The 17,984-nt window shown below is 48.0% G+C and overlaps 1 protein-coding gene across 5 annotated transcripts in view; it reads left to right on the forward strand.

The window, feature by feature from the left end:
• Positions 1 to 17,984, forward strand: part of FAM13A (family with sequence similarity 13 member A) — a 152,008-nt gene that overhangs the window by 80,337 nt on the left and 53,687 nt on the right. For 4 of the 5 annotated variants that reach the window (XM_077300899.1, XM_077300901.1, XM_077300900.1 and 1 more), the window contains one exon: positions 15,185 to 15,226. In XM_077300899.1, the coding sequence (XP_077157014.1) occupies positions 15,185 to 15,226 (42 nt within the window). Of the gene's footprint in view, positions 1 to 847; positions 1,083 to 15,184; positions 15,227 to 17,984 lie in introns of those variants that run through there. The other variant, XM_077300904.1, reaches the window with a different exon arrangement.

Here is a 17,984-nt window from a genome sequence, read left to right on the forward strand (position 1 = left end):
TTAATTTGATCTAAGTGACCCCATTGACCTGCATGCGCGTGTGCATGTGCTGACTGTCCAGGGCAGGGGTAGTCAAACTGCGGCCCTCCAGATGTCCATGGACTACAATTCCCATGATCTGGCAGGGGCTCATGGGAATTGCAGTCCACGGACCTCTGGAGGGCCGCAGTTTGACTACCCCTGGTCCAGGGCATCCGTAAAACGCTCTTCCTCCCAGAAACAAAATGTTGTTACTCTTTTAAGACGTCCCACAAGACCTCCGCATATTTCACTTATTCCTTGTCCCCCCGGCTGCCGGCAGTGCAATCCTAAACAGATTCAGGCCAGCCTAAACCCACTGAAAGGAGGCGAGTCCGGGCCGGAGCAAGTGCCTAGGCTCGGCCTGTCTTCCCTCCTTCCCGCTCCAGAGGTGAGAGCGACGTGCCAGACGAGCTATCCCAGAAGGTCTCCAGAGGCACGACCCGGCCGGGACAAGGCGGCGGCCTCACATTCGGGCGGCAAAACGCCTCAGTCCCCGGGCACCGTCCAGTGGGGCTCAGCCTCCGCCAGCGCCTTCACGCGCGCTGCTCCGGACGCGCCTCTTTCCTGGCGCGCGGCCCGGGCCCCCTCCGCCCGCGCGCTTGTCCCTCGCTGGGTGGCGGGAAGGTTGCAAGGTCCCGGGGGCGGGCGCGAGCCGCAGGGCCGCAGGGCCCGCGCCACGGGCTGCCACTTGGCTGCAGGCGGCAGCCGCTGCGTCGGGAACAAAAGGTCAACGCGAGCGGGAGGGGGAGGGGGGGAGGGAGACGCCCGGCCCCAAAGGAGGAGGGGAGACGCCCGCCCGCCCGCTGCTCCGCGCGCTCCTCCGCAGACAGGCCACAGTGGCAGGGGGCGACAGAGAGGCAGAGGGAGCGGGAGGGGAGGAGGGAGGCTGGCAGGCAGCTCCGCGGTGTCTCCAGCGCAGGGCGGCGACCAGGAACAGCCTCGCGCCGGATCCCAGCGCAGCGCTCCCGCTCGGCGGCCGGGACGGTGGAAAAGCTCGCTCCTCGCGGGGCAGCTGGCTGCAGAGCCCCGGCGATGGCGTGCGAGATCCTGCCCGTGCAGAGGTAAAGTCCCGGGGCTGCGCTTTGGGTCCCCCGCTTGCGCCGAGACTTCAATCAGCGTCGCGGCTTCGTGCGGGTTTTCTTCCCCCCTCCCGAGGATCCCCGAAGGCGAGCCGTTTGTCACGCCCGATCCTCCTCTTCGCGTCCCCGTTTTTGGGGATCTCCGCGCTGCAGACTCGGGAGAGCTTTAAGGCAGGGGTAGTCAACCTGTGGTCCTCCAGATGTCCATGTACTACAATTCCCATGAGCCCCTGCCAGCTGGCAGGGGCTCATGGGAATTGTAGTCCATGGACATCTGGAGGACCACAGGTTGACTACCCCTGCTTTAAGGGACCGGCGGCTGCGCTCAACGGCCTGGAAGCTGGGAGAAGTTTTAGGCACGGCTCGGTGAAACGCACTCGAGGAGGAAGTCTCGGTTGCAGCCGGTCGCTGCGTGGCTTATTGAAAGAAAATATTAAATTGTGATGGTGATGCCCTTAACTGAGCTGCCTGTGTGTTTCCACCGTGATTTTCATGTGCGGTGTTAAAATGCCTTTCCTAAACGGCACAAGTTTAGGCTCTCCAGCGTCCTTGCTTAAGTTTGGCCATAGAAGGCTTCCTTGAAGACAGCCGCAGAAATAACTTTATTTCTTCTCTGGATTTGGAGCAAGGGAAGGCAGGTTTTGACAGAACGGATCCAACCGAGTCTTAAACATAGTTGGCATCAAGGACATATGTTTTTGTAAGAAGAGAAGGGGGAATGAATTAATAAATCCATGTTCATCGGTGGACACAGATCCATGCGTTTTGTGGATAAACCTGTTAATAAGCTTTGGCTGTTTGCTTGCCTTTCCCTAGGAAAAGGGCATTTGCCACGTCTTTTCCCTGATTCGTCATATTTATTTAAAAGAGCGTTTTCATTGAGTCAGTAGGTTCATCTTGCCAGAATACAGGTTAAGGACTAAGATGCCATCCAGAGTATTTATGGTGATGACAAACCCTCACCGTGGCCTATTAAGCACTACATGTTTCCCTTTGAAATATTATCCGGAAGATTTTTTTTAAATTTTTGAACCTACAGCCTCTTTTCAGACTTGCCTCTGGACCTGATAGAAAGTTGCTTTGGCCTTGGGACAACCCCTTCTTCCTCATTTTGTGCATGTGCAACCAGGTGATTCAGTAGGATTTAAAAAGTCAGTAGCTTTAGAATGCTTTGGGCTGATCCTGTGTTGAGCAGGGGGTTGGTCTAGATGGCCTGTATGGCCCCTTCCAACTCTATGGTTCTGTGATTCTGTGATTTACTTAGAAACAGAGTTTAAAAAAATGGAATTGGGGCAACTTGTCTCATAAGGACGTGTTAAATGGTAACAGCATTAGTTTTGCGGTCCGTGATTTGTGTCCTGGAGAAGCATTTTGTGTCAGTCGTATAAATACTGTTCCAGCTGGCTTTAATTTGGAAAGCAGAGTGGATAGGAATGCTGCTGTTCTGAAACCTCTTTTTGTCTGTCTGTTTTCTGGGGCAGCAAGGATATTTGTTTTTCATAGAACTAAAAAAAAACAACAAGCATTAAAAATGTGCTGCCCCAGACATCTTTTCCTAGTGGGGTCTTTAATAAACTGTGGCGTGACAGGAGAAACTCCCCCTTTTGGCAGGTCGAACAGTTCTGTTTTACTGCATATCTGGTAGTCAAGAGATTACTTCCTTCAGCTGTTCGTTGCTGTTCCAATTTTTAATTAAATTGTTTCGGTTTGTGGTCAGCCTCTTCTTCCATTTCATCTCTGGGGGATTCTGAGCAGTTCAGCAGCTGGCCAGTGGAGCGGCCTGGTTCACAAATTCTCTTGGCTGAAAATATGCTGACTAGACAAACTGTGTTCTACACAGCCGCCTAGACGGCACCCCTTGTCCTATGTCTGACTTGCAGGTTAGCCTGGGATCTTAGCACTTGGAGAAGAATGGTTTTGCAGTTTTATTGCAAAGACTTGCTTATTTAAATTAATGGGTTATTTCCACGGATGGATTATTTGCTCCCTAGCTGTTAGTTTCTGTGTACAAGAAGTAAGGAGAAACATTCAGTTGCACTGAGTGTCTACCTTCAGACTTAGGTTGTACTTTCCAAGTGCAAGTTTAACCCAACCCTCCATTCTTAGCCTGGTTCACACATGCAGGGAATCAAGATCGGGGTGGGGTCAGTGAACTGGACTCTGCCACTCCAGAGTACAGCGCAGGATCGTGGAGGTCCCTGTTTTGGCAAAAATTTTAAAAAAGAATATTAGAAAGTTATGTTTAAAACTCCCTGCAAACAGAAAACAAACAATTCAGGCATGCAATGTTGACACTTTCTACCTGCTAAGTGAGTTTTTGGTGTAGAATGGCGTGTTTAATGCAAAGGAATATTTCAGGCTCGAATCTGCTGTCAGAAGCAGGGCGGGCCATTTTGCCCCTTGGTTCTCCTGCATGTGTGAACCGAACAAGGCACACATCCACTTCTAGGAAGCACATGAAGTTCCCATAGGCTCTCAAGTGGAAAGCTATTGGTGCACAGTAATCCCTATTCCCCACCACTTAGAACAGGGGTAGTCAAACTGCGGCCCTCCAGATGTCCATGGACTACAATTCCCATGAAATTCCCATGGAATTGTAGTCCATGGACATCTGGAGGGCCGCAGTTTGACTACCCCTGACTTAGAAAATGCACATTCTTGCTTTTCCCAGCCTCAATCTAACACGCTGTTAGTCATCCACTCAGAAACACATGCCTGGACCCAGGCCAAATCCTGGGGCCTGTAAACATAAGCAGCTTCTTTTATGATGCCAAAAGGGACTACCGTATCTGCTCAGAAAGGGCAAACTCTACTATTGTCGTTAAACATCAAGGCCAGTTGTTAAAGAACACATAAACACCCAAACTGTTAAAAGTAAATCTGATTGCCCTTGAAAGGCTGCTTGGAAAGTGCAGGGAGCGATGAAACGGGTTGCTTGAAAGATATTACGCCGCTATTTAAAGCTCTGCACATGCTTCACTGTGCTGTTTTTGTCATGTATTTAGATCTTCCACAGTCAAGAAGCAGCTGCTTCCTGGGTTTATTGAATGGTCTCAAGAAATAACAGCACAGCTTTTTTTTTTTTTGGCCCTGCACATGGGGACGGTTCTCTACTGAAAGCACCAAGGCAATCTCTAAAGGAGCTGGGAGTATCTTTCCCCCTAATATGTCTACTCCATTATGGGTGGTCTTGGCTTTCTCCCCCCTGACTCCTCAGCTAGATTTGAGTCCAGTAGGGCCTCAGAGGCCAACAAGATTTTCAAGGTAGGAGCTTCTGCCCTCTGAGGTGCTACTGGATATAAATCTTGAGAGCCATTTGGATGTAGTGGTTAGGAGTGCGGACTTCTAATCTGGCATGCCAGGTTCGATTCTGCGCTCCGCCACATGCAACCAGCTGGGTGACCTTGGGCTCGCCATGGCACTGATAAAACTGTTCTGACCGAGCAGGAATATCAGGGCTCTGTCAGCCTCACCCACCCCACAGGGTGTCTGTTCTGGGGAGAGGAAAGGGAAGGTGACTGTAAGCCGCTTTGAGACTCCTTCAGTTAGGGAAAAGCGGCATATAAGAACCAACTCTTCTTCTTCTTCTTCTTCCTGTTCTACTGCAGACCAACACATCTGCCCCCTGAAACACTCCTCCGTCTGTAGGTATACCAACAGCTTCACATGTGGGCATTGCTCAGGGGGAAATGGCACTCAGCCCCTGATGTCTGCGTGTGGCTGTGGGATCACTATAATTTGTAAAGTTGAAAAATCATAAGATTTTTATATGCAATCTGTAGAATATGGAGGGTGGGAGTTTAAATCCTCGCACAACAGGAGTGTGAAGTTGTGCTTGCAGCATGTGGCTATACAGCAGGGGTGGCCAAACTGTGGCTCTCCAGATGTCTGTGGACTACAATTCCCATGATGCCCTGCCTGTCAGCATGTGTCTGTCCAAAGAATGGCAGGAAGCAGTGGTAGCAGAACGTGGCATCAAGTCGCAGCCAACTTGTAGGGACCCCAGAGGGTTTTCGAGGCAAAGAGACATTCAGAGGGACTTCACCATGGCCTGCCTCTGCATATCAACCCTGGATCCATGCAATGGTCACCTTCAGACTAGATTTCTATAACACACTCTATGCAGGCCTGCCCTTATGCTTGATCCAGAAGCTACAACTGGTGCAGAATGCAGCTGCTAGGGTCCTCATAGGCAGTGGTCCCCAACCTTTTTGAGGCTGGGGACCGGCAGGGCAACTGCCCGCCCGTGCATTGCGCATGCGCGGCCAGGCTGTGCATGCGCACATGCGGCATGCGCGGCTGAAATAGCGCATGTGCGGCACTTTTCGCGCATGCATGCATGCACAAAAGTGCCGCACATGCGTGATTTCAGCCGCGCATGTCGCATGCGTGCATGCGTGGCCCGGCCCCCGCATGCCCAATGCGCGGGCGCAGCCCTGATTCCCTCTCCCCCCCTCCCGCAGTAAGAAGCTTCCAGGGCTGCAAGCTTGCGGCCTGGGAAGTTTTTTACTGCGGGGGGGGCGGGGAGAGGGAGCCGCAGCCCGGCGCCATGGCCTTCGGACCGCAGGTTGGGGACCACTGCTCATAGGTATACCTTGAAGGGGTACAGACATCCAGGGCGGCTCTGCAGAGGCAAGCAGTGACAACGGCCTCTATTCATCTCTTGGCCTTGAAAACCCTATAGGGTTGCTATGAGTTGGCACTTTCTGCCTCCCGTTTGTACAATGAGTTGTTGTTTTGGGAAGTCTGAGAAAGGAATGTTAAAAAAGCATTTGGTCCTTTAATGACTCCAGCAAATGTTTGACATTTGTTAAGTGTCAGATTGCGCAAGACTCTTAAATGAGATGTTTCATGTGGTCACGGGGTTTGACGATAAGAGAGCCATACATGGACAGACTCAGGTCTTTGGAAGGGAAGCAGTTTTGATGACCGAGTCCTACATGGGCTTAGCTGCAAAGTTGTGAGTTCTGATAACGCTATAGAACTTTCACAAGAGCTGCTTTTATAGATATAGATTTTGCACAGGGATTTGGGAGAAAAATGGCTAGCTTCAATGAGAAACTTAACTTTTTAACCCTAACCCTTTTTATATTCTGCTGTTCCAGTTCTTTTATTCTACTGTTCCTGACAAAGGGGGGGGGGACATGATTAAAAAGGTAAAGGTATCCCCTGTGCAAGCACCAGGCCATGTCTGACTCTTGGGGTGACGCCCTCTAGCATTTTCTTGGCAGACTCAATACGGGGTGGTTTGCCAGTGCCTTCCCCAGTCATTACCATTTTACCCCCCAGCAAGCTGGGTACTCATTCTCCCGACCTCGGAAGGATGGAAGGCTGAGTCAACCTTGAGCCAGCTGCTGGGATTGAACTCCCAGCCTGATGGGCAGAGCTTTCAGACTGCATTTCTGCTGCCTTACCACTCTGCGCCACAAGAGGCTCATGGAAACATGACTAGAAGCATATAAATTTATGCATAAGTTGCAGAGTTGACAAATAACTTTTTTCTCCCTGTCCCAGAAAGCTATCATTCAAGGGCATCTAATGAAGCTGGCAGGCCATGGATTAAGGACTGACAGAAGGAAATACTTCTTTATAGAGAGAATGATTAAAATGTGGGCTTCACTGCCAGAGGATGTGGTGAATATGTCTATCTGTGGCTACTTGCCACAGTAAGTAAATGGAACCTCCACATTCAGAGGCAATCAACCTCTGAATCCCAGAGTCAGGAGGCAACATCAGGGGAAGGCCTCAGCCTCTATGCCCTGTTCTCAGACCTCCAGAGGAACTGGTTGGCCACAGTGTGAGGCAGGATGCTGAACTAGATGGAGCGTCACTGGTCTGATCCAGGAGGGATGTTATGTGCTTATTGCCATGGCTTTGGACTGAAACTTCTGGAGCAACGGGCCTGAAACCAGCGCACATCTTTTAAACTGCGGACGTGATCAAGCAGCCTCTTTATGGCCCCCCATAAATAATTAAGTCGGGAAGAGATAATCTAAAAGGCTTTGGGCCCGTTTTGTGACTAATGGTCTTGGTAATAGAGCCACGAGTGCCGTTAATGATTCCTGACCTGTGTGCCAGCCATGGAAGGCACTCGCTGATACGCAATCTCCCATCAACGTCTTAATTGCCTTCTCTACATGACTATTATGGGCTGGGCAGGGTGCAAAGGGAGTTGCTATTCTTGTTCTGCTATAACAACTTGTTTTTAACGTGGAGCATGGATGGGCTGTTTGTAGGCATGCTTTCTGGATCAGCCTGATGCAATAATACCCTGGGCTTCCATAGAGGCCCCCCTCAAAATGTCTCACGCCATAGCCTGCACAGCTCCTAGCCAGACATTAGCGAAAGCTTGTGTGTGTGAATGAGCCCCTAAATGCAGGCTAATTGGGAAAGGCTTGCAAATGCTGCCGTGACTTTAAATTGGGACAACGTGCAAGAAAGTGGTTTGGGATTCTTAAAGTGGTACCGGCCACTATAGTGAGCAGCCATGAGTGGCAGGGCCTCCCCCCTTCTCCCCCAGTTTTGGGATATCCGATCCTTTCACTTGTTCCAGTTGCTTGTCAGGCTAAGGCTTCTAAAGGTAGGGCTTGCTTACCTGTTTGATGGGCAGTTGAAGTGTGGGGCAGCTTTATTTGCTCAGGCTACTTAGCAAATAGCCTAAACTGCAATCTTCCACCCCAGCTGATCGAATCTCTTTGGCTTCAGCAAGATTCAAGCTGCCTGTATTGCAAGATTCAGGCTCTAACCATGAATGTAATCAGAACTTTCTATAATTGGGCATGCCTACTTGAAAACGAACCAATGAGGTAGCATTGGCCTGTGAGTGTAAACAGCAGCATACCTAGATTTTGGATTATTATGAGTTTGGAGTAGTGGCTGGGAGGGACCATGTGGCCAATTAGAGGGAAGCATTTTCAAGGGAGGGGTTGTGGAAGAGCCTCTGCCTGGCATGCAGAAGGCCCCAGGTTCAATCCCCAGTATCTCCTGTTAAAGGACCAGGTGGGAGGTGATGTGGGAGCCTTCTGCCTGACACCCTGGAGACCTGTCTGTCAAAACAGACAATATGAATTTGATGGACTGATTCACAATAAAACATATGTTCAAATTGGCCACATGAGTGAAAGCTTCTTCTGCCTTCTTCACCTTTGAGCTAAGTTCTGCACGTTTTTTGTGTTGTGCTTAATGCAGGCTTGAAAACAGTCACTCAACTGGTTATCCAGTAGGGTTACCAACTCTGGGTTTGGAAATTCCTGGAGATTTGGAGGTAGATCCTGAGGAGGGTGGGGTTGGGGAGGGGCCTCATTAGAGCATAATGCCATCGTCTCCTCCCTTCAAAGCAACCATTTCCCCCAGGTAACCAGCTAAGGAAATACCTTTGTAAATCGTAAGAGTGGTGGTTGTCCTCTTCCAAACTATAAGGCTGCCATAAAGGAATCTAGATTGTTAAAAGGGTTTTAGGTTGGTAGATGTTGTGGTTGCATTTGTTGTTCTCTAAAACGAACAGGCTCGCCTGATCTTGGAAGCTACCCTGGAGAGTATTCGGACGGGAGAGCTCCCAGGAAGTCCAGGTTTGCTACATGGAGACAGGCAATGGCAAAACCCCTCTGAATGTCTCTTGCCTTGACAGTCCCCAGGGCTTGCCATGAGTCAGCTGCCTCTTGATGGTTAAAAAAAAAAAAAATCCTCCAGTTGGAGTGTTTGCAAAATAAAAACAAGCACCTTTTACTTTGGGATGGAATATACAGTCTTCAAAGGGAGACTGTTGTTTTATTTTCGTAGGGGAGGACAATAATTCGAAGCTTTTTTGCCAGAACGTTGCAAGCACGCTGTTTTGACACTTCACCAAAGTTTTCAGAAAACAGTCCTGCAGAGAAGAATTGCAGTTGCTTGGTAACCTATCACTTTTGAGGCTGGCATGCAGCTCAATGTGTGTTTCGTCTGCACAACATGCAATTGTCGAATTCAAAGGAAGGGTGCAGCTTTGGCTTCGGTTCAGCTTTAGCAATTCCCTCCACCTCTTCCCCGACCCATTTTCGGCCTTACCCATCCAAGGAGGCTTGCCCCGGCTTCAAAGAATAAACAAAGGCTTCTCGTCCCAGCCTTCGGTTGGATTTACCTCTTAATTTTAATCTTAATAAAAATAAATAAAGCAACAGTAGCTGAGTGGTGGAGAGCATCGCATTGTGATACAAAAGGATCACGGCTGAAGGTCTCAAGAGGCGCAGTATGCATCTGACTCTGTACACTTTACAAATATCATTTAGATTATACTGGAGGCTACCTGGGTTATTGGAGAGTGTGGCCCTCATTATACAAGGTTTCACGTGATCATTTTGTGACTCAGGACCAGCCCAGATCATGTCACATGAGATGCTCCAGAATAGAAAAAAGCATTGTGCATCTGAGCACAGCTTCCGTCCAAGGGTGTGAGGTTGACCTCTTAGCCCAAGATCAACTTCTTGAGTCCAAGGTAAGCCAAACCAGAGGAGATCTGACACAGATCTTTTTAGGACAGCAACTCGTGGTCCTGGAGGGTGTCTTGGAGAGGAAAGAGGTCAGTGATTTGCTCCATATCCTGTGCTGGCAACTTCTGTAACCACAAGTATTTGATTTGTTGCTACATTTGTTTGTCTGCAACAGCCTTGGCCTGGATAGCTCAGACTATCCTGACCTTGTCAGATCTCAGAAGCTAAGCAGGGCCAGCCTTGGTTACTGCTTGGATGGGAGACCACAGAGGAATACCAGGGTCATGATGCAGAGGCAAGCAACGGGAAACCGCCACCGAACATCCCTTGCTCTGCAAACCCCTACGGGGCTGCCGTAAGTCGGCTGTGACAGATGGGTGGAAGTCGAAAGAAGCATTAAGCAGCAGCCCAGTTGCTGATTATATATCATATTTTAATGTTTGTTTATTTAACAGAGTTTAATTGACACCCCTCTCCCCCAGATTTCCAATGCAGTTTATGAAGGCACTGCATGGACATATTAAAGCATGCACACAACATGTTAAATGTACAAAAGTGCAGTTTGGTTCCGTTGCCCTCAGAGACCATGAACAAAAGCTGGACCAAAGTGGGAATCTTCCGCACCTCCTCTGGGAGTCTGTTGTGTAAAATAAGCGCTACAGCCGAGAAGGACCACAACTCAAGCTGTGGCAGACCTAATGGACTTCAAGAACAGGAAGCACTGGGAGGGTCTCTGTCAGTGCAAGGCTTATTCCAGGAGAGATGACCCAAGCTTGTGAGTCCCAAGATGTGCGTGACTTAATAGTTAAGATGCCTCGCCTTACATTTGTCCTATGAGGAAATAGATGGTCAGTGTAGATTACAGAAATGGGGTAATACAGTCAAGGCTCCAAGCTCTAGGAGTTGCGCCAGTTGAAGCGTCTGGGCTGTCTTCAAGGGCAATCCCAAGCGGAGTACACTACCGTAGTCTACTTATAGGAAGATAAAATACCAAACAAAGATGGGCCTAGGTCTTGCTCAGGAGTTCCTTCCTCCCCTTGCATGCCGCAATGTACTACTACTACTACTACTACTACTACTACTACTACTACTACTACTACTACTATTATTTTGATTTAATCCCCGCCACTTCCTGATGGCTCATGGCGGGTTATAACAACTGGGTAAAAATCCCCTAAAATCCCCAATTAAAATCCCAGAATAAAAACACACACAAATTAACACACACACACAAATGTAGATAGATGGGTGTGCAACAAGCCAGGCATCCAATCAGCAAGTAGTGATCTGTACTGTGCCCCTAAATCTTACTTAGGTCCTGGCTGAAAATGCTGGTTTCCTGGTATGCACAAACCATAGGGACACTGCAGCGCAAAAGGGAAAGAGGAAGGGTACAAGCAAGTTCCAGGCTTCTATAGAGTTTGTTCACATACAGCAAAGCTAAAATTCAGCAATTTATCTGACCCAAGCCACTTTTAGAAAGCAACTAGTGGGTCAAATCATACCCCCCATATTGGATTCCTGCGATACAGAACATAATTATCAAAGGAAATACGCACTTTCACCTCCTGGCAACCAGTTTGGCAGGTAAATCCGTGCTTTTGAGCAGCTAAAATCCCTCTAATGTCCTGAATTAATTCAGAAAATGCACCTTGAGTCTTTCCGCAGGAGCCGAGTTGCTGGACTCTATTTACAAAGAACAGGTGACCTGCCAAGCTGTAGTAGAAGGCTAAGAAGAAATCAAGATACAACATAACAAAGTTTGCAGCTGCATTCAGCCAAAACAAACAACCTCTCTGTTAACCCAATAGGCCAGTAATATGCTAAAGCCACTGTGTTTCTGCTGGGTGGGCATTTTGACGTTTTAGCAGAATGCCACAGTTTGCAGGAATGAAAAACTATTGATTTTATTCTAAGCATCCAAATATTTGGGGAGAAGAATGTGATCTCGGAAAGGAGCATTTCTCTCCCCTGTTCTGGGGACAAGAAGAAACAGAGCATCAGTTTGCAGACATTTCATTTGGTAGATTCTAGTGGGTAGCCTTGTTGGTCTGAAGCACCTTTAAGACCAACAAAGATTTATTCAAGGCGTGAGCTTTTGTGTGCAGGCTCACTTCCTCAGACAAAACGGAACAAGGATCATAAGAGTACAGATATATAGAAGAGGAAGTGTACATGAACATGAAAGCTCACGCCTTGAATAAATCTTTGTTGGTCTTAAAGGTGCTATTGGACTCAATTCCCTTGGGTGTTAGGGAATTCTGGTGCTTCTGCTCTGCAAGGGGTTTTGCAGGCTGTCTGGATGATTCATTTTTTTGAGGCAAGGTGAACTGATTCTAAAGAGACCAGACCTTAGATGATTGTTTCTAGGTCAAAACAACTTCCCGGTTGCTCTTTCCCTTGGCAATGGGAATGCTTAATGATAGTGAAAAAGCAGAACAATGACGCAGTGTGCAGGTAGCAGCCTGGGAACTGGGCGTGAGGATCAGTCATCTGGTCTCCTGTTGGCAAAAAGCTCTTATGAACTCCATGCAACGGGTGCTGCTTCTAAAAGATCCTTGTTCCATATGCTGACCTGTAAGAGTGCAGCATTCTTGTTCTCCTAATTGCCAGTCTCCGGATATTTATTCTGCTGCTGCTGCTGAGGTTTTGGGATTGTTTTTTTTTTTTTTTTGCATTGGGCTGAGATTGGGTAGTCTTCTCAATCTTCTAATTCTAATTATAAATGAATTACAAAAATAGTGCAGATTCCCCCCCCCCCACTTCCATTGTTGGTAGGATGCCTTCCCTTGTTTTTCTTATGCTATTAGTTGCATTCATGGTGCTGTTTCTAGTGTATTATATTCTAATTATATTATAATGTTGTAGTATTCTTGGAATGTCAACAAGCTTATAAACGAATTAAAGATATTAGTAGGGATGTAGTATTGGTGGTGGAGGAAGGTGCTGTCCAGTTACAGCTGGCTTATGGCCACCCCTAGTGGGGTTATCAAGGCAAGACATGTTCAGAGGTGGTTTGCCATTGCCTTCCTCCTCATCATGACCCTGGTATTTTCCTCAGAGGTGTTCTTTCTAAGCACTAGCTGGAGCCAGTCCTGTTTAGCTTCTGGGATCTGACAAGATTGGGCTAGCCTGGCCTATCCAAGTCAGGTTGACATTAGCTAATTTTAAAAAATGTTTTTTCCATATAAAGATGTAAGGGAGAAGGGCAGTAGCCTTGCAGTGGTCTTTGCCGCCCTAGATTTCCATAGGCGAGGAGAAATTTGCATGTTAGACCATCTGTCCTTGTGAGTCCACAAAACTAATTGAACTGGCCTGAGTGCAGACCTCCATTGTGGCCCAATTAGACATGAAGCAGAAAATCTGTAAATAGGTTGAGCAAATTGCACCAAAAAAGGCATGGGTTAAAGGCACGGTACAGCCGGAGAGGGGGCTGATTTCACAGCTTGAAACCAACCCTTCCCAACATTACAACAAAATCAGAGTCCAGTAGCACTTTTAAGACCAACAAAGATTTATTCAAGGCGTGAGCTTTCGAGTGCAAGCCCTATTCCTCAGACCTCTAACCTTCCCAATATTATTAGCCTAGAACAGGGGTAGTCAAACTGCAGCCCTCCAGATGTCCATGGACTACAATTCCCATGAGCCCCCTGCCAGCGTTCGCTGGCAGGGGGCGCATGGGAATCGTAGTCCATGGACATCTAGAGTGCCGCAGTTTGACTACCCTGGCCTAGAACATGAAAAAGAACGACTGCTGGTCTTTTTTCCCACTTCCCGCAGCTGTTTAGTCCAGGAAAGGTGGCTGATTGGCAAAACTACATTTGGAAAAGTGCTGAATGCCCTCTTTCTCTGCCTCGCTGCCCCAGTGTGGATCAGGACATCCCATGGCTCCTGTTTCCTTTGGGACCTGCCCAGGAGATCCCTGCAGAGATCTTTTCTAGTTTGACCCTCCAAACGGTCTCTCAGAGGGGCAAGGAGAAGGCAGGGCTAGAAGGAATCTTTTCAGGACCGAAGCTACAGCCACGGAACAGCACCAAGTGAAGTCATGTCCTTTCTCTGCAGGATCTTCATTCCGAAGACCTGCTTGCCTCTTGTCCATCTCCTCCTCATGCACGTGGCAGGAGTACAGGGTGCATTATTTTATCTATTTATTTATTTATTTAGATTTATATACCGCCCTCCCCGAAGGCTCAGGGCGGTTTATGTTCCCATGAGAAGGCTCCCGTTTGTTGTAGTCCCATGGCAGTATCCCAGGATTCTCTTCCGCTGTGCTTTCTAGCAGTAGAAATCTTCTCCCTTCTTCTGGCAGGGTCAGAGGATAAGAAAGGTATGGCCCAGCACCAACACTAATCACATGGCCCAAACGTCCAGCAATTGGGGATATGCACTGCTTTTGAAAGAGCATTCCTATTCCTGATGGGGCCTCTCTGACTCATGGCAGATTCTGTCATCACATTACTTATGTCAGGCCAATCTCATTGTGTGCTGTAAGTTATCTCCTCATTAGTGGTGGCTGATGAGGAGACCATTGCGTGGTGAATCACTGTGAGACGAAGGCTTTTGGTTTGCAGAGATGCAGGGTGCTTTTGGACTTCTGTTATTGGGGATTTGGAGCTCAGGGTCCACACTTGACCCCACCAGCTCGTTGTTACAAATCAGAAACCAACCGTCGCGAGGAAGTTCTTGTAGAAGTGGTCTCCTTCCCTGTCATTAATGCAGTTATGTCTCCCTCCCTTTCCCTGAGGGCTGGAACCAGCAAGAGGGCAGTGGGAGAGGGAGGGAGGGGTGCAACAGCCTCTTCCTCCTGTCCCTTGCCTTGCACGATTTTGGATCCCTAATTGCTGTCATCTGATGAATAATAGAAGGCCGCCTATCAATGTGTCTCGGGCAGTTGGTTTATTCTGTGCTTACACTTCTGGATATTCCGTGTGATGACACCCCAACGGTAATTGTGATTGCTTGATTGTGGGATGCTCTTAGCACCAGGGAACGTTGTTTTGTTTCTGTCCTGCAAGTCTCTTTCTCGTGCTCAGCTGATAAGAGAGAGCACTTATTGGGGGCTTCGCTCAGCCAATCAGGTAATAATTTCTAGTTGGTAAATTGGGACGCATGTCATCCTAGAGCAGGGGTAGTCAAACTGCGGCTCTCCAGATGTCCATGGACTACAATTCCCAGAAGACCATTGCATGGTCTTCTGGGAATTGTGGTCCATGGACATCTGGAGGGCCGCAGTTTGACTACCCCTGTCCTAGAGTGATGCCCTAGCATGGGAATCAATGGTTAATTTCTCTCCCCCATTTTGTCGTGGTGTCATTTTGTACAAGTTGACTGTATGTTTCATTTGTAAATTAGTATTAAAAAGTCACAACACACCCTTTGTTCCTTCTTTGGTCATGATGCACACAATGCAAATCCTCGCATCTTTAAAGTCTGGCAGTTCTCCTCTGAGGAAGGGAAGTGACTTTGCAATTGAGCATCTTTCCAGGCTGCCAACTCAACTTTATTTCATCCCAGTAATATCATCTTTCAGGCTAACCACCATGATGTAGTATGAATTAGGGTGCAAATAAAGAACAAAACCATGCATACTAATTGCAAACCTCTCTTCCTTATTTTCAGCTCTCAAGAAGATGAAAGGCCGATGTCACCCTTCTATCTGAGGTATTGCTTCGTTTTATGTTCTTGGGGTGGGGTAAATGGGTAAGAAACCACGACGGTGACAATTACTGATTAGTTTAATAATGTCTGTTTCCTGGTAAATTTGGACTGTGTCTCAGTAGCAGAACTCCTGTATTCCATATTGGACAGTAATTCTCAACCAGGGTTGTGAGTGACCCAAGGGTCACTCCAGAGCCCTGGAAGGGTTACTCCAATTGCGGGGGGATTTCATTTTAAATATATATTAAAAAAATTTTAACTGACCCAGGGAGGAGTCAGGAGGATAGAGTGCCTTTCTGCTCATGGGTGTGGTCTGTGGTTGAAGTCACACACAATGGAGAAAGAGTGGGAGAGAGATCTTCCTGTCCACTCTGGCCTGCAGGAGATCTCCAGGGGTCTTAGGTAGAGGTCTTGTACATCACCGGATCCTATTAACTGGGAATAGCAGTGATTGTATCTGAGACTTTCTCCATGTGAAGCAACCCCTCTTATACCCAGAAGTGTGGCCCCACCCCAATGTGGCGTACCAGGAAGCTGTTTTGGTCTGGTTTGCTGTGAGATGGATGCAAGCTGGTGAACACTGGTGCTTCCCCACTGGAAAGATCTTGAAGCAAAAGGCAAATATTCTCCCTGTCGTTTTACCTTCCGTGCCTTCTCGCAGAAACCAAAGGGGCCGGCCAATCCATGCCCAAGACTCCTTTGTAGAACCACTCTTTCTGTTTTATCACACTGTTTTCCTTCCAGCGGAGCTTGCCTTGAAGTCAACTTTTTGGTGTGATATAACAACTAAGCAATGCATGTAAACACTTGGAGGATATGGGCCGTGTCTTTTCTACGGGACAAGGAGTTCCGTGATTGGGAGCAGACAGTTATGTAACAAGAGTTGTCTAGATTCCAGCAACCACACAATGCTCATTGCTTGCCAAGCAGCAGGAACTTGATGTGTGTTCTTTTCTTGTTTTTTTTTTTAAACTCAGTCCTGCAAATGTTGCAAAGGCCTTTTCTTTTTAATGACTGCGGCGACAGGCGTGCGGTTTCCTTTCTTCCGTCTCCTTCTGCATTTCAGCAAAGGGATGCAATGCAAGGAGCGTGCAGAATTGGAATGAGTAAGCCTTCTGTCACCTTAGAACGAGGACTCTTTCAAGGTTGGAAGATCCTGAATATTTAGATTGATGTGATGTGGGCACTGTCCTGCGCCCATTTTGGTTATGGTCCTATTTACATTTTAGTGCAGGCAGGGACTTGCCTGGCCCACTCCGAGCAAGTTGCAAACATCAAAATATACTTCAAAGTTGGCAGGAATCTTCCCTGACTCACCCACCCCGGTCCTGGTCCACCTTCCCTTGAGTTTGGTCTGGACAGGAAGAAGAATGAGGTGGTGGAGCCATGAGGGTGGTAGAAAGGCTCACACACACACAAACACACATACACACACACACGTGTCCCCTTTTCCTGATTGCTGCAGACAGGCTAATAGGCAGGGGTAGTCAAAATGCGACCTTCCAGATGTCAATGGACTACAAATCCCATGAGAGCATGCCAGCAACTCACAGGGGCTTATGGGAATTGTAGTCCATGGACATCTGGAGGGCCGCAGTTTGATTACTCCTGCATAGGGCTGCCCTGCTGGGAAAGTCCTCCTAGTTCCCCAAGCCCGTTTCTCCTTTGAGCTGTAGGTGGCGCTGTTCACAGTCCTGCCAGACGATCAGTTGAAGGGCGGTGGGAGGAATGAATGAATGTTGAATAATAACTCTTTTAAAATCATGTTCACTTACCGGGTATCAAAGCCGCCACTTGGCACCGAGATCAGTGACCGGTTCATCATAGTGCAAAAACGCTTTAGGAAAAACTGGTGTGTAAAAAATTCAGAACGAACACGCTGAAGTTTGTGGGAGAATTTCAATGCTAAGTCCTCGCTCCTGGATTAGAGAGTGTTTTTTGCAGGCGTGGTGCTTAAAAAGCTGCTATTTTTCTCCCTTGGCCCTATGGCAAGCCCTCTTCCCAGTCTATTACGTCGCCTCACAGTCATTCTGTGTTATATTTTTAGCCCACCATTCCTCTGAGGAGCCCTGATTGCTGATCAGGGCTCTTCCCTCTGTTTTATCCTCACAGCTGGGTGAAGTAGGTTGCAATCAGAATCACATCAAGCTGGAGGAGACCACAAAGGGCCATCTAGTCTAGCTCCCCCCCCCCCTGCCTTCTCGGGGACTATACACTCCTGACAGGTGCTCACCCAATCTCCCCCTAAAAACTTCCTCCCTGAGAGGCAGCATATTCCATCAACGAACAGCCATCAATGACAAAAAAATGCTTTTTAATAATTAAGTGGAACTTTCTTTCCCATCATTGGAACCCCTTGATCCTAGTCCTGGTTTCTAAAGCTGCAGTCAACAAGTTGACCCCCTCTTTGAGATGTCTACCTTTTACGAACTTAAACACAGCTATCGTGCCATTCCTTGACCCCTCTTTTGCAATGGAATAGGAACCAGGTCACAAGCTGTAAAAAAAGCTTCGGAAAGTGCACGCTCCAGAGCACGTCTGTTCAGCTGACCTAAGGATGTCCCCAGGGGAAATGTAACCCATATAAGTTAGGCCCTCTAAAACATCATAAAAAGGTAAAGGTATCCCCTGTGCAAGCACCGGGTCATGTCTGACCCTTGGGGTGACGCCCTCTAGCGTTTTCATGGCAGACTCAATACGGGGTGGTTTGCCAGTGCCTTCCCCACAGAAACATCATAGCATCTGCCTAAAAAGATAACGT

This window comes from Paroedura picta, chromosome 10 (assembly GCF_049243985.1).
Source record: "Paroedura picta isolate Pp20150507F chromosome 10, Ppicta_v3.0, whole genome shotgun sequence".
Lineage (NCBI taxonomy): Eukaryota > Metazoa > Chordata > Lepidosauria > Squamata > Gekkonidae > Paroedura > Paroedura picta.